We start from the raw sequence: 13,870 nt of genomic DNA, 5'->3' as shown, positions 1-13,870 counted from the left end.
TACACTATTAGGAATAGGCAGTAGGTTCAGCCCACACTCAAGAGGAGGGGTGTATGCAAGGGTGTGAATTGGGTTGTTCTGTGTTTTGAGTTGTAAGATTCTTAAATTCTTCATACAAGACCCGTATCAGATATGTGATTTGCAAATATTTGCTTCTGTTTTTGTAGGTTGTCTTTCTGATTTCTCAATAATTCCAAACTGCTTACCAGAGCAGGTTTTGTGAGTTGACATTCTCACTAGCACTGTATGAGTTTCCATGGTCCCCATTTTCACTAACACTTGGAATTTTCAGACGAGATTTTTACTGTGGCTTTATTTGTATTTCTCTGATTGCTCTTGGGGCTGAGCACCTTTGCATGTGTTTACTGGCCATTTGGATTTCCTCTTTGGCGAAGTGAATCTCTGAGTATGTGTCTGCTGTGCTGTTGGGTCCACTGGTCTTTTAGTCTTGGATTTCTGGTAATAGGACACAAGACTTGTATAGGTTTTTGGTGTGGAAACATTATTGCCCATTCTGTGACTTGCCTTTTTTCCTTCTTCATGGTCTGTGGGTGTGTGTTTTTAACAGATTTTATTTTTTAGAAATGTTTTGAGTTCATACCAAAACTGAGCAGTAAGTCCAGAGAATTCCTGTATACTCTCTGCCCCCCCAAAACACAGCCTCCTCCACTATCGACATCCCACACCCATCCATGGGCCTATACTGACCTATTTTTTTGTCTAAGTCCACAGTTTCCATCAGGGTTCACTCCTGGTGGTGTACATTCGGATTCTGACAAAGGTGGAAAGACAGTGATCCACCATTATAGCATCACAGAGAGAAGCTTCACGGCCGTGAAGTCCTCTGTGCTCCACCTGTTCGCTCTGCCCAACCCCAACCACTGACCTTTTACTGTCTTCACAGTTTTGCCCTTTCCAGAGTGTCATGAAGTTGGAACCATACAACAGGGGGCCTTCATGGGCCTCATACGTTCCGTTCCATGAACACCCTCCTTCTGCCTGCCCCTCAACACCCTCCTGCAGCCTCTCCCCGCCCGCCCCTGCCTCCCACCTCCGCCGTCCCGCGTGTGCAGGGCCTTGGGCGGCGGCGTGGGCAGCCTCGCGGGGCGCGCTGCGCCGCGGGGTCTGCTGTTGGGCCGTGGGGCTCCGGGTGGGGCCCCGGACCTGCTCGCGCGCCCCAACTCAGGGGAGCGGGCGCGGCGCGGGGCTGGCGGCCAGCGGGGGCGCACGTGCGGCCGGTCGGCCCCGGGCTGGGCCTTTCCCGAACCCGCCGCCAGCTGACTCGCGGGGAGGCCTGGGTTCCAGCTGGCGCGCACACTCTCCGCGCCGCTCACCGCCCCGCCAGGCCTCCTCGGGACAGAGAAGCTGGAGGCCTGGTGGCCGCACGCGTGGTGAGCGGACCTGGGCCCTGGAGGATGGGCAGCCCTCCCCCCGGAGCCGTGGGCCTGGGACGCTTCTCTTGGTCAGAACGGGCCCACCATGCCCAGGCCCTCATCCCTGCTGCTTCCTGAGAGCGAGGGCACGGGGGACGCCAGGAGGGCAGCAGGTTAGGGTGGCGTGAGGCACTGGGTTTTGGGGGAACAAGCTGGGGCAGGGTGTGTCTTTTCAGCCCTGAAGGGCTGTAGTGGGTACCCACTGTACGTTTTCAGGTCCAGCACACGTTATGGTTAATTTTCCACCTGGGGTTGGAAGCGGCATCTACATATGTTCCCTCTCCACACCTATTCATTTCTCCCTGAGTCCTGTTGTCCCTCGTTGCAGGACTTTGCAGGACACCCAGGGTCTGGGCTCCTCACAAGCACATCTGACCCTGGACCCAGGGCAGGTCAGCAAAACTCTGCAACCAGGGCAGGTCAGCAAAACTCTGCAACTGGCCTGGGGCTGTGGGAGGTGCTGAGGCTTCCTGTCTCACTGGCAGTGTCCCCTGGCCAGGAGGAAGGCTGGGGCAGGGGTCTGAGCTGCTCTTGGGCCTTGCAACCTCACAGCAGTGGAGAGTTCCTGCCTGGCCGCCCCTGGCCACGAGGGTGTGAGGAGAAGCATTTCCCCACCTGCAGACAGGAACCCTTCCACCTTCCTCCTCAGTGCCCAGGTCCCCTTGTCCTGGTGCCTATGGCCCACCTGGGGGCAAAAGTACACACTTCTCCCTGGTTCCCTGCCATTCCTTCATCTCAGACCCAGAAGAGCTCTGGGTCCCCCCGGATGTGGCAGGCTGGGGTTTGGACAGTGTCTGTGCCATGACCCTAAAGGACAGGAGTCAAAAGCGAGGCCAAGAGTTGTGCTTTCCTTCTGGTGCAGTACCTCTAGGCCTCCAGGTGGCCACTGAGCTGGGCTGGGCCTTCACAGGCCTCTAGGCTCTGCCATCTCAGGGACACTGACTCCATCACGGGCAGCTTCTGTCACTGCCTGGGAGGAGCCAGGTTCAAGTCCCTGGGGACCTACTCCCTGGTTGTCCTGGTAGGCAGTGCCCCGCTGGGCAGTTCCTGGCTGCAGGTCCAGTATTTCCCCCTCCAGAGCTGCTCTGGTAGAGGAAGTCCCTCTGAAGCCCACTAGGTCCTGGTAGGGGAACCCAGGTTGGGGAAGAAGTGAAAGGGTGAGGTGGCAGCACCCTGAACCCTGCCCTGTTCTAAGGGAGTGCCCTCCTGGACCCTGGTTGCAGTGAAGCCAGATGGGGTGCAGCGGCAGCTCGTTGGGGATGTGATCCAGCGCTTTGAGCAGAAGGGCTTCGGGCTGGTGGGGATGAAGATGCTGCAGGTACCAGGGCTCTCAGCCTGTGTGTGTCCTTGAGGGGCTTGGGGTGGGAACTTCTCATGAACCTCAGCCCTTCACATCTCATCCCTGGGTCAGGAGTGTCCTGGTTGCCGTAGGGCAGGGGTGGGTAGGTGTCTGCCCTGTGCTTCTGTGGCTGGTGTGCCCAGCCCATGTAGGTGTTATCTGCAAACTGCCCTAGTGCTCACTGGGGTTCCCTCTACAGGGGCTCCTCTCACCCCTTCCCCCAATGCCACTTAGGTGCCAGAGTGTGTTGTTGCTGAGCACTACCATGACCTACAGAGAACGCCCTTCTACCCAGCCCTCATCAGCTACATGAGCTCCGGCCCCGTGGTGGCCATGGTACGGTGGGGCAGGGGGCAGTGGAAGGGGAGGAGCGCCCTGGATTCGGCCCAGAGCTGCTGAGCCCTTGGTGATCCCCATTTCTCCCAACCTCCTTTATCTCTGTGCTGCAGGTCTGGGAAGGCCCCAACATGGTCCGCACCTCAAGGGCATGATAGGACACACTGACTCGGCTGAGGCTGCCCCTGGCACCATCCAGGGAGAACTTCAGTGTCCACATCAGCAGGTATGGAGTCCTGCACATAGCCACTGGGAGTTAATGGGCCAGTTCACTAGGGTTGAGAAGGACCTGTGTTTTGGGTGGCAGACTGGTCCTAGGCAGATCCACAGGACCTGGGCATCTTGCTGGGTGTGGGTGAAGCCAGGAGAGACTTGACAGTGGGATATCGAAACGTTTGCTTGTGCACTTCAGTGCACAGGAGATAACAAAGCATTCCCCATGTGTTATGTGTGCTCTGACATTATCTGTTATCTGGCCCTATCATGCCAGATACTTTGAGGGGTTGGTGAAGAAGAATGACTGGTAGGAAAATGAGATTTCCAGAAACAGTCTGGCTGGTCCATGTGTTTGTGAGTGAATGGCTGAGGCCAGGCTGAAGCTGTTTTTCCAGCTCCCCTACTCCTCTTTCCCCTCTGCATGGTCCCTGGGCTTGTTCCCCTGCATAGCAGGAGATCAGCAAACCATCCCCAGGACTCCCAAGGTGCACACTGAAGCCTGTACCTTACGTCTGCTGCCTGTCACAGGAACATCATCCATGCCAGTGACTCTGTGGAGGGGGCCACGAGGGAGATCCTGCTGTGGTTCCAGAGCAATGAGCTGGTGAACTGGGCAGATGAAGGCCACCACAGCAGCATCTACCCAGCCTGAGCGCTCAGGTTGCCTCGGCCCCCCAAGCCTCCACCCAGCACCAACTACCTCTGTCGACACACCCACACTCCGCCCATCTGTGCCAGACCACCTCCCAGTCCATCTTCTGCCTCACCCCAGCCCAGAGGGGTTGAGCTCACAACTTTATGTGCCTTTTAATATTGCAAACCAGCAAGAGACTGGACCAAATCCTTTCTGTACTGAAGTGAAAGATGGTCTTTGGGGTGTCTCCAAAAGTGGATAGTGTGATCTCTCCTCCAAAGGGAGAGTGCATTAAAACACTGCTGTGCATCGGAGTGGAATGCTTATTATGGTTCCTGCATCTCTGAGGGAGGGAGGAGGCCTTTATGCCAAGTTGTAAGCAGTTTGGAAATAGAAATGGAGCTTACCCTCTCACACACCAGTAGGGGATTGATAACTGGTGAATGTATGAGACGGGAGTGGGCCAGAGACCTACAGCCTGGAGTCTGGGGGAATTCAAGCTGAGACCCAGAGCAGGAGATGTCCTGCCCTACTCCTCTGACCTGCTGAAGGAGCTGCATTTCTTGGGCAGGGCTGGAGGTTGGCAGGAATGGGTGGGGGCTGAGACTACCCCCTGGGACACATAGCCTGGTGACCATGCACCGTCCCATCTTCGTGGTCTCATGGCTGAGGCTGACCAGAGCTGCCTGTCCACCTGTTTTCACGTTGACACTAAACCCATCACATCTCCCCTCGGGGCCCCAGGTATGTTCGTTGTCACTGTCATGTACTGGACACTGCACGTCATCACACCTACTGAGGCCAACTTGGTCCTCACTCTGCTTTTTGACATCCTGGCGCCGGATGCCCTGGTCCTGGATTCACTGCCTCGGTTGCTACCTGTGTCTCCAGGTAATGGCACAAATAAGGTGCCTGATTTTTCCTCATCTGCCACGAAGCGGGCCATTCTGGGAACTGGCCTGGGGCCGGCCACGTGGGAGAAAGCCTTCGTTTCTTGTGACTTCCCCGGCTCTACTCTCCCCTCTAAGGAGCAGGGAAGGGCGGTGTCAGAGAGCAAGGGCGTTAAAAGCTGCACGCCCCCTACCAGGCGTTTTCAGTAAACATCGGGGCCCCAGCGCCCGCCGCGAACAGCGGGTTCCGACCGTGGCGCCGGCTCCCACTCCTGTCGGAAGGACTCGGGAACGCGGATAGCTCTGCGTCCTCTCACCGGCATCCACAGCGGGGACAGGCCCACGGCACTGCGCTTGCTCCCGCCGCGCAGAGAGGGGTCCTAAGTCCCATCAGGCTGCGCGGCCGCGGTGGGCGGGGCGTCCGGGGGAGGGGGCGGCCGCGAGGGGCGGGGCGGGGCGGTCGTGGTGGGCGGGGCGTCCGGGGAAGGGAGGACCGCGAGGGGCGGGGCGGGGCAGCCGGGGCTCTGCGCTCTTGCCCCGGCGGCTGAGACCCAGCCGTCGCTCTCCCCGCGCCGTCAACCCTTGCCAAGCGCCATGGCCCAGCCGCCGCCGGATGTGGAGGAGGACGACTGCCTCCTCGAGTACCACCACCTCTTCTGCCCCGACCTGCTTCGGTGAGGCGGCAGGCGCCCAGGGCTAGCAGTGGTCCCCTCCGGGCCGGGGCGGGAGCGCGCGTGCGGGGCGCCTGTAGGGCGGGAATCGCCCTTACCTCGTTGTAAGCCCCCGAATAGAGGCTCTATAACTGAAGTAGTCCCTAGGAATCTCCGCAGGGCGCAGGCTCTGCCAGGCGGCGTTTCAGTTTCCCTTCACCGAAAGTCCTGTGACTTGTCAACAAGCGCCGGGGCCGGAGGTCAGAGTGTCAAACTTCGCTTCCGGCCGCGTTAACGGGCCTCTCAAGGGCCGCCTGGGTTTTCTGGCAGGGACAAAGTGGCCTTCATCACTGGCGGCGGCTCGGGGATCGGATTCCGGATCGCTGAGGTTTTCATGCGGTGAGCGTTGCCTTGTGTCCTCCGCCCCCGCCCGCCCCTGTAGGGATCCCACTGGATCCTGGGATCCCTGGGCAACTTGCTGGTGGGCGTCGGGAACCCTCTAAGCGCTCTGAGAGGGGTCAGACGCTCTCCTGGGGGAGGTCAGACTCCGGGATCTCCTAGAGGTTAGTCCAGCTGGTGTGGCTCTGGCTTCAGCACCCCCATTTGTACAAAGAGGGAGGGTTCACCAGGTTGAGGTCACCGTAGGGCAGAGCTCTGTGGGCCCTCTTCGGGCCAGGATTAGGGTGGACAAGTTGACCTTGACACATTGTCTGTTGGGACCCAAGTTCTGTGGCCTCAGGCTTACGTCAGCACTGTGTTTGCTGTGAGACACACTCACCTGGGAGAGAGGCCCAGAGGTAGGCTGGGTTGGAACAGAGGGGGTCTATTGATCAACTGGGGCCCCTCCCTAATTTACCCCAGACACCCACTTTTCATACCAGAGGTAAGTCCCACTGGATGAGCTTTTGGGATTCAGCCAATCCAGGTGAACTCATTTTCTAAGTTGGCAGCTTTGTGCACGTTGCTTCTCTGAGCAGAGCATGGCCAGCCATGCTCAGGTCATTTGCAGGATTAGATGGGGCCTGATTAGCAGGTAATGGCTGCTATTGTTACTGTGAGGCTGGCTGCGTCTGTCAGGAGGTGAGGCAGGGAATGCACCCTAACCTCAGAAGGGGTGCTCTCCTTCACTTTAACCTGGAAGGCAGGGGAGGTCAGGGACACGTGGGACTGAGCCAGGAAGACCCAGCAGGCCCCATGCAGATGCCTGGACCCTGAATCCTAGGCTCATGGCTGCTTTGACGCTGTGCACATGATGTTTCGGACAGGGCCTGCATCCCTGTGTGGCCGAGATACCTGTGCCAGAGAGGCCTGGCCAGAAACCTGAACCCCTACCTGCCACAGCCACTCAGCCCTGCTCAGGGCCTGTCTCCTCTGCCAGCTGTGCCCTCACCCCTGGGCTGGTGCTTCAGCCCAGGAGCCTTGAGGAAGGGGGTTCTGCTAGAGCAGGCAGGAGCCCACCTGATGTGTCCTTCGCACCTGCCCTTTGGCTTTGCAGGCACGGCTGCCATACAGTTATCGCCAGCAGAAGCCTTCCAAGAGTTTCGATGGTGAGGGGTCTCTCCTGTGCCCACCCTGTCTGTGGGTGGCTGTGGGGTCCAGAGAATGTTGACACCAAAGCCTGCTCCTTTCCAAATATGGAGCTTCAGTGGAAGTGGCCTCCCAGGGACATCTGGGCTTATAAAAAATTTAGATGAGTGGGTCCTGAGAAGAGGCCCTCATGCTGGGTGGCATTATGGCCCCAAGAGAAGTGTTGCAGTTCACCAGGCTTATAAGGTGGTCTGTGTGTGTCCCACCCATGGGGAGGAGAGTCTCACTGCTGCCACAGCTAGTTTCTGGGCAGGGACTGGAAGTCAGCTGGGGTGCCATTAACCTGTGACCAGTGACCAATGCCTGGGAGGTGATGCAGAGCAGGGATCCTGGGGCAGGTTGGTAGGGGAGAGAGTGTGGGATGTCTTGGAAATGCCTACCAGGGCTCATGACCCCTGGAAGTCACCACTTGTCAGCTGTGTATCCCCAGAGTGGGGTCCAGCTTCCCAGCAGAACCTGGACACGTCATTCTCAGCAGGTTCTGAAAGGCTTTTCTTCCAGGACAAGAACACTGTTGCCCACCTGTCTCTTGCTGTCTGGCTTCTAGGCTGCCAGAAAGCTGGCCTCTGCCACTGGCCAGCAGTGCCTCCCTTTATCTCTGGACGTCCGAGTTCCAGCAGCCATCACAGCCGCTGTGGACCAGGCACTGAAGGAGTTTGGGAAAATTGACATCCTTGTTAACTGTGAGTGGCTGTTGAATGAGGCCAGGGGGTTCTGAGGGGTTAGCAGTACCAGACCTCCCTGTGTGGAGGCCCCAAATGTCTGTCCCAGGCTCCTGAATGTTATCTTGGCCCAAATGCTCCTTCTGGGTCAGTGCAGCTCCCGCAAATTGGACCCTGTGAACTGGGGTGAATCACAGTCAAGAGTGTCTTGAAATTCCCCCTTAAAAAGAAAAGAAATAGACTGTACTTTTTTAGCACAGTTTTAGATTTATGGAGTAATCAAGCAGATAGTACACAGAATTCTGCAAATCGCCCCTCCCAGTGTTCCTTATTGTTAACATCTTGTGGTTTTTATAAATTGATGAGCCAATATTGACACATATTGTTAACCATAGTCCTTAATTTAAGGTTCACTTTTTGCTGAAATTCCTTCTTAAAACATCCAGTATATTAGTTTCCTTTGGCTGCCAAAGGACGGCAAGCTGTGGGGCTTAAAACAAGAAGTTGTTTCCCCAGTTCTGGAGGCCAGAAGCCTGAAACCAAGTGCTGGCAGGGCTGCACTCCTGTGAAGCACCCAGTGGGGATTCTGTCTTGGCCCCTCTTAGCCTTTGGTGCTGCTGGCGTCCTGGGCACCCCTGGGCTTGGCGTTGCCTCGCTCCAGCCTCTGCCTCCTCCTCCACACAGCCATCTCCCTGTGTGTTTGTATCCTCTCCTCTTGTTTGAGGACACCTGTCCTTGGCGTTAGGCCCACCTAAATAGAGTATGATCTCAACTGGATTACATCTGCAAAGATTGCATTTCCCAATAAGGTCAAATGTGCAGGTCCCAGGCGTAAAGACTTCAACGTAACTTTTTGAGGGCCACAACCCAATACATCCACCCTGCCCCTGTCATTCAGGATTTTGTCCAAATTTCTGGGTCTCTCCCTGTCCAGCCTGGACTCTTACTACCTAGGGCTCTGGCACCATCTGCTGTCTCCTTCCACCTACAGGTGCGGCTGGAAACTTCCTGTGCCCTGCTAGCGTGTTGTCCTTCAATGCCTTCAAGACTGTGATGGACATCGACGCCTTGGGCACCTTCAATGTGTCTCGGGTGCTTTACGAGAAGTTCTTCTGGGTGCGTGTCCTCTGGGCTGGCTGCCCCTCCTCTCGCTGCCAGCTCATCACCTGCTTTGTGTATTGCAGGACCACGGAGGGGTGATTGTGAACATCACCGCGACCCTGGGTACCCGGGGGCAGGTGCTCCAAGCGCACGCAGGCTCTGCCAAGGCGGCCGTGGGTACGGGCACCCCCCCTGGTCTGCTGCCTGGGTTCCTGTCAAGTCCCCCTCCTGTCTGTTCCAGGAGGCCTGCAGTGTCCGTGTGATGCTCAGTCCAGTGATGGGCAGTGGAGAGGCCCGGCCCCAACCCTGAGCCCCCACTTGCACCCAAGCGCCCCCAGGAGGCAGAACAGCCCTGCTTCTCCCTCATGCCTTCCTTCCTTCCGTGCAGATGCGATGACGAGGCACTTGGCTGTGGAGTGGGGTCCCCAGAACATCCGTGTCAACAGCCTTGCTCCAGGCCCCATCAGTGGCACAGAGGGGTTCCGGCGGCTAGGTAAGGCTTTCGGGGAGCCCAGGCCCCCCACAGGTGCTCCCTGGGGCCCAAGCCTGGGATAAGTGCCAAGTCATCATGGCTCCATGGGGCTGGCAGAGTGTCCCCAAGCCAAGTCAGGGCCAATCCTGGTCAGTGCACATCCGTGAGAGACTATGGTCAGCTGGACTTGGGCAGCTGCTCTCTGGAGGTAGAGGCCACAGGGCCACCGCCCTTGATGTGAGCCAGGCACAAGATGAGGCACCCACTGAAGCTTCTAGAACCTTGGTAGGGCATACGTCAGAAAGTCCTGTGCTGGTTCTGTGGTGGTGCTGCCCTGTACCTGGCCTGCCCCTGCTCCACTAGGATGCTGCTATTGCCCCCAACATTCCCGGATGTAGCTTGGAGGGAGCTGGGCAGGGGAGGGTGGAGGGCCATGGGGTTCATGGGGGCTGAGCATCCTGCTGTCCTCCCAGGTGGCTCCCAGGCCAGCACAAGCATGGATGTCCTGGCCAGCCCCCTGCGGAGGCTAGGGAACAAGACGGAGGTCGCCCACAGCGCACTCTACCTGGCCAGCCCTTTGGCATCCTACGTGACGGGCGCCGTGCTGGTGGTTGACGGTGGGGCATGGCTGACGTTCCCCAATGATGTCAAGTTGCTGGAGGATTTTGCATCCTCTGCTAAGCTCTAGGTGATGCGCCACTCCCACTTTCTGGGGTCACCTGTGTCCTTGGTCCCCTTCCCAAAACTGCACCCGGTGGGCGAGGGTCACTGTGCTAGGCTCTGATGTGGTTCCCCTTTGTCCCTTGGGTGCATTTTAGATGTGTTCTCAGGCACTCTGACAGGTGCTGGACAGCTGAAGCAAAGGAGGCATTCTGAAGGGGGGGCTGGTCCACAGCCCTTCTTGGATTTATGGAATGCTTCTTCAGGGTTCCTGTGGGACCCGCCTACCCTCCAGCCAAGAGCACCAGACCTGATGTTCCCAGCAGAATTCCTGAAGCAGAGACTGGCCCTTCTTCAGGGCCCCTGCTATGTCCATGGTCCCTCCCTGGGGCCCTCTCTCCTGTGCTGAGGCAGGAATAACCAGGCAGTGAGGCGGGCCTGCTGACCTGCCTCACCAGGGTGTCTGGGGTGGTCAGCATTCCAGAACTCCCTTAAGAGTAGAGATGTAGCCAAGCTGCTGGGGTGTCCCCTGACCTGGGGCAGGGCCTGTACTATCACCTGCCCTGTGGCCTCTGGGCTGGCCTCCTTTCTCCTGCCTGTGTCTAAGAGGCGCCCCCAGAGGCTCCTGCCACCTGGGTGCAGAGAAGGGCATTTCAGGCTCCTGCCTTCCCTTCTTTGCTCTTCCACTTTGGGACCTTTCCTCAGCAAAGAGAAGCCCCAGAGGGTTGGGAAGTTATGATCCCTCCTTTATTCCTTCTATGATCACTCTTTGACCTCCAGGCCAGGATCTAAGGGAGCCACTGGTCACTGGGGCTTGTTTCTGTGTTCCTGTGCAAGGCCCCCTCCCTGTCTGTACCAGCCATTTACATAAAAATAGGTCCTGCAGTTTTGCCAGAAAATGCATTTCCTTAAAGAATATTCTTTTTACTATAAAAATGTCTATTGATTGGGTTTCACTTAAGTTTTTGGAAGGGAAGGTGAGACACTTGGAAAGACTCCCTGGTGATCCAGTCATTAGAGGTCAGGGTGCATTTCCTTCCTGCCCTTTTTCTGTGAAGAACTTAGAAAATGCTTCCCACCTAATACTTGAAGCCCCGTTTTCAGGCAGGTGGAGCCCACCCAAGGTAAGAAGAGGTGGTCTGCTCCCTTGGTGGTGAGATGGGGACCGTGGGTGTAGTCAGAGCAGGGTGAGGGCCTCTGGAAGAAGACCCCTACCAAAACTCTGTATTAAACAATTAAGCAAAGACAGAATCACATTAATTCTCTAAAGTAAAATATCAAACTAGGAATATAAGCATTTTTCAGTGAAGATTAGTTAAAACTAAAAAGCCAGGAGTAACTTAGCCTGGAATGTTTGAACATCTCCCAGATAAGACAGTACCTCAGTATAGCCCATGTCTTGTTTGTATCAATTAAATGAGGCTATTGTAAAGTTCACTTTAGCGTGCTAAAAAGCCCAGTTTAATTTAACTTTACTGAGATGCTGCTTTTCCTCCTCCAGCCCCTAATCAAGGAATATATAACCTGGGCAATTAATATAACAGGCAGGCCAAGCTGTAAACAACATAGTGAAGGGCAGGAAGGATTCCATCTTAAAGATAAGAAGTTAAAAAGTAAGATTCTTAATTTACTATTTAACAAGAAGACAATAACTCAGCTCATCCTGAAAGCAAGACAAGCAGCCTTGATTGATATGCTTCCAATCTAAATAAACTGTTATTCTAAGAAAGAATCAAAGCAGTAAATTTGTTATGCTAACTCTGCAAAATAGTCTGGAAACCTGATAAGAAACCTAGTGTCTCCTTAAAAACAAACATTAAGAGACCATTTGGTGGGTCTGAATCCCTAGCTCTTTGTCTCTCAACCGCCTATAAACCCCCTAGATAACGCACCACTACTGGCTCTCCTGTCCCCTCCAGGCTCATGCCAGGAGCTCTGTCCTCTCACTGTATCTCAATTAAAGTCTTCCTGGCTCTCCTACCTTGACTGCTAAGTTCATTCTTCGGCCCTGCAAACAAGAACCCCGGAATCAGTGGGAGGGCGCTGGCATGGCCGGGTCCCCAGGGAGCTGCCTCCCTCTGCAAGGTCTGTTCGCACTCGGTCAGTCCCCACTGCCATTACAGTGCCAGCTTGAGCCCTCTGCCCCCATACCCATGCTTGCCTGTCCCAGGCCAAGTCCCTTCATCCTATGAAAGAGACTGCACCTCCGCAGGTGCAGGGCAGCGGCAGGCGGCCCCAGCTGGGAGGTCACTCGGCAGAGGGAGTTCCACTTGCTATTTAAAGGTGCTCCTTTTTCTCAGAGACCAGAATGTGTTGGTGTCAAGTCCACCAGCAAGGCAGTGAGCGGGTCCTGCTGCAAAAACAAAATAGCGCAATGGCTTTGACTGGGGGGCACAGGGTCAGGAAGCAGAGACTATCAGGAGAGCTCAACCTCTGTCCTGCAGGGAGGAGGCCCTGGCCTGGATTGCTGGCGGCTGCCCTGCAGGCTGGGATGCACCTCATCCAGCAGGGGCTCTTGTTACAGAGAGGGCCACCCGCTGGGATGCAAGGTGGCCTAGCCCCAGGGGTCTGGAGTCTGGAAACAGGAGGCAGGAGTAACCCTTTGTTACTGGATGAGTGGGGGTGCTCCAGGGGAACAACCCATAGACCTGTGGAGACTGTGTATGAGGAAGTTTAGGTCGGGATTGGCCTGTGATTGTGGAGAGCCCAGGACAGAAGATGGTCAACTCAGCAGATGGTCTGCCCCTCCCCTGCCTGCTCTCTGTGGGCTGGGCTGGCTGATTGGATGATACCTCCCACGTTCTCAGGGCGGATCCTCAGTCTCCTGAATCAAATGCTGGTCTTCTAGAAAACCCCAGACAGTGTCTTACCAGCTATGTGGGAGAGAGCCCCTTGGCCCAGTCAGACTGACAAAATGAATCATCACAACTGCACACACAGTAAAGTCGGTCCCCACTCTCATTCATCGCCTGCCTGCATTGGTTGTTAAGGCATGGAAATCAGCCTTGCTCAATTTAGCTTAGTCCACCAGGCCAGGCTGTCCGTCCTGCAGGTATAGTGGAGCTGCTGGGGGCTCATAGGTCACATACATTCAGCAGCCGTCACTTGCCTGGTGGTGAGGCTGGTGGGTCCAGGCCCAGGCTGATGAGGAGAACCAGGTGCCCACTGCAAGGGGCGGGTGACAGCAGCCCCAGCAGTGGCACTCAGACTCTGTGGCAAGTGACAGAGAACTAAGCTGTCCCATTTCACATTAATGAGCTCTAAAATTCCCTTAGAAAATGCCAGGTTCTCTGAAAGGAAGGATAATTTTGTATATGTGAACCTCGGCACAACGGTAACTGCCAGGGCTGGGCCACCCCACATTTGGGGCAGAATGTGCCCAAGAGGCCCCCGATTTCTGGCCATGACAAAGCCCATCTAGGCAATGGATGGGGAGGGAGGAAGGGGAGGGTCTCCCAGGACATTCCCAGCCAGTGGGGCCATGAGCTGGCCAGTGCAGACCCCGCCCCCCAACAAGTCTTATCTGGCAGTGGAGCCTAAGCACGTCCCTAACCCTCTGCCTCCCTCCTGGAAGGGGAGCAAAAGGAGCAAACAGTGAGGAGAAACGCTCATGTTCATAAAAACATGGCACAGGAGGTACCTAGAGTAGTCAAACTCATGCAAAGTAGGAGGGTGGTTGCTAGGGGCTGGGGGGTGGGGAGGGGACACAGAGCTGTTTTTTTTTTTTTTTTTTTTTTAGATAATTATTTTTTATTGAAGGGTAGTTGACACACAGTATTACATTACATTAGTTTCAGGTGTACAACACAGTGATTCAACATTTATATACATGATAATTCTAAGTACCAGCTATCACCATACCAAGTTGTTACAATATTTTGACTATATTC

The 13,870-nt window shown here is 55.9% G+C and overlaps 2 protein-coding genes across 4 annotated transcripts; both read left to right on the top strand.

Annotated features, from left to right (window-relative positions):
• The first annotated feature begins 1,870 nt into the window (after positions 1 to 1,870).
• Positions 1,871 to 5,230, top strand: LOC118931792 (nucleoside diphosphate kinase, mitochondrial-like). The gene is given in 6 exon segments (XM_036924560.2): positions 1,871 to 2,751; positions 3,007 to 3,108; positions 3,222 to 3,255; positions 3,258 to 3,313; positions 3,315 to 3,334; positions 3,853 to 5,230. Coding segments are annotated over 6 exon segments (351 nt in total). The 5' UTR covers positions 1,871 to 2,736; the 3' UTR covers positions 3,977 to 5,230.
• A 128-nt stretch (positions 5,231 to 5,358) lies between these two features.
• Positions 5,359 to 11,960, top strand: LOC118931791 (peroxisomal 2,4-dienoyl-CoA reductase [(3E)-enoyl-CoA-producing]). Of its 3 annotated transcripts, XM_057502786.1 has the most exons (9): positions 5,359 to 5,522; positions 5,829 to 5,897; positions 6,994 to 7,045; positions 7,633 to 7,768; positions 8,739 to 8,863; positions 8,932 to 9,025; positions 9,237 to 9,341; positions 9,794 to 10,008; positions 10,139 to 11,960. In XM_057502786.1, the coding sequence occupies exons 1-8, from the start codon at positions 5,443 to 5,445 to the stop codon at positions 10,006 to 10,008; spliced, it is 876 nt and encodes a 291-aa protein (XP_057358769.1). In that variant the 5' UTR covers positions 5,359 to 5,442; the 3' UTR covers positions 10,139 to 11,960. The 3 variants fall into 3 exon arrangements, with proteins under 3 accessions (XP_057358769.1, XP_057358770.1, XP_057358768.1); XM_057502787.1 differs by having other exon boundaries at positions 8,739 to 8,839; positions 9,794 to 11,960; XM_057502785.1 differs by having other exon boundaries at positions 9,794 to 11,960.
• Positions 11,961 to 13,870: the final 1,910 nt, after the last annotated feature.

Source organism: Manis pentadactyla, chromosome 5 (assembly GCF_030020395.1).
Source record: "Manis pentadactyla isolate mManPen7 chromosome 5, mManPen7.hap1, whole genome shotgun sequence".
Lineage (NCBI taxonomy): Eukaryota > Metazoa > Chordata > Mammalia > Pholidota > Manidae > Manis > Manis pentadactyla.
The sequence above is the reverse complement of the archived record's forward strand: the minus strand, read 5'-3'. Positions and strand labels throughout refer to the sequence as shown.

What these genes read in the sequence shown, in the direction of transcription:
- LOC118931791 (XM_057502786.1), top strand. Translation starts at nt 5,443, where the DNA reads ATGGCCCAGCCGCCGCCGGATGTGGAGGAGGACGACTGCCTCCTCGAG. An exon ending in TTTACGAGAAGTTCTTCTGG is followed by an intron (nt 8,864 to 8,931) that starts GTGCGTGTCCTC and finishes TGTGTATTGCAG; the next exon opens with GACCACGGAGGGGTGATTGT. An exon ending in CTCTGCCAAGGCGGCCGTGG is followed by an intron (nt 9,026 to 9,236) that starts GTACGGGCACCC and finishes CCTTCCGTGCAG; the next exon opens with ATGCGATGACGAGGCACTTG.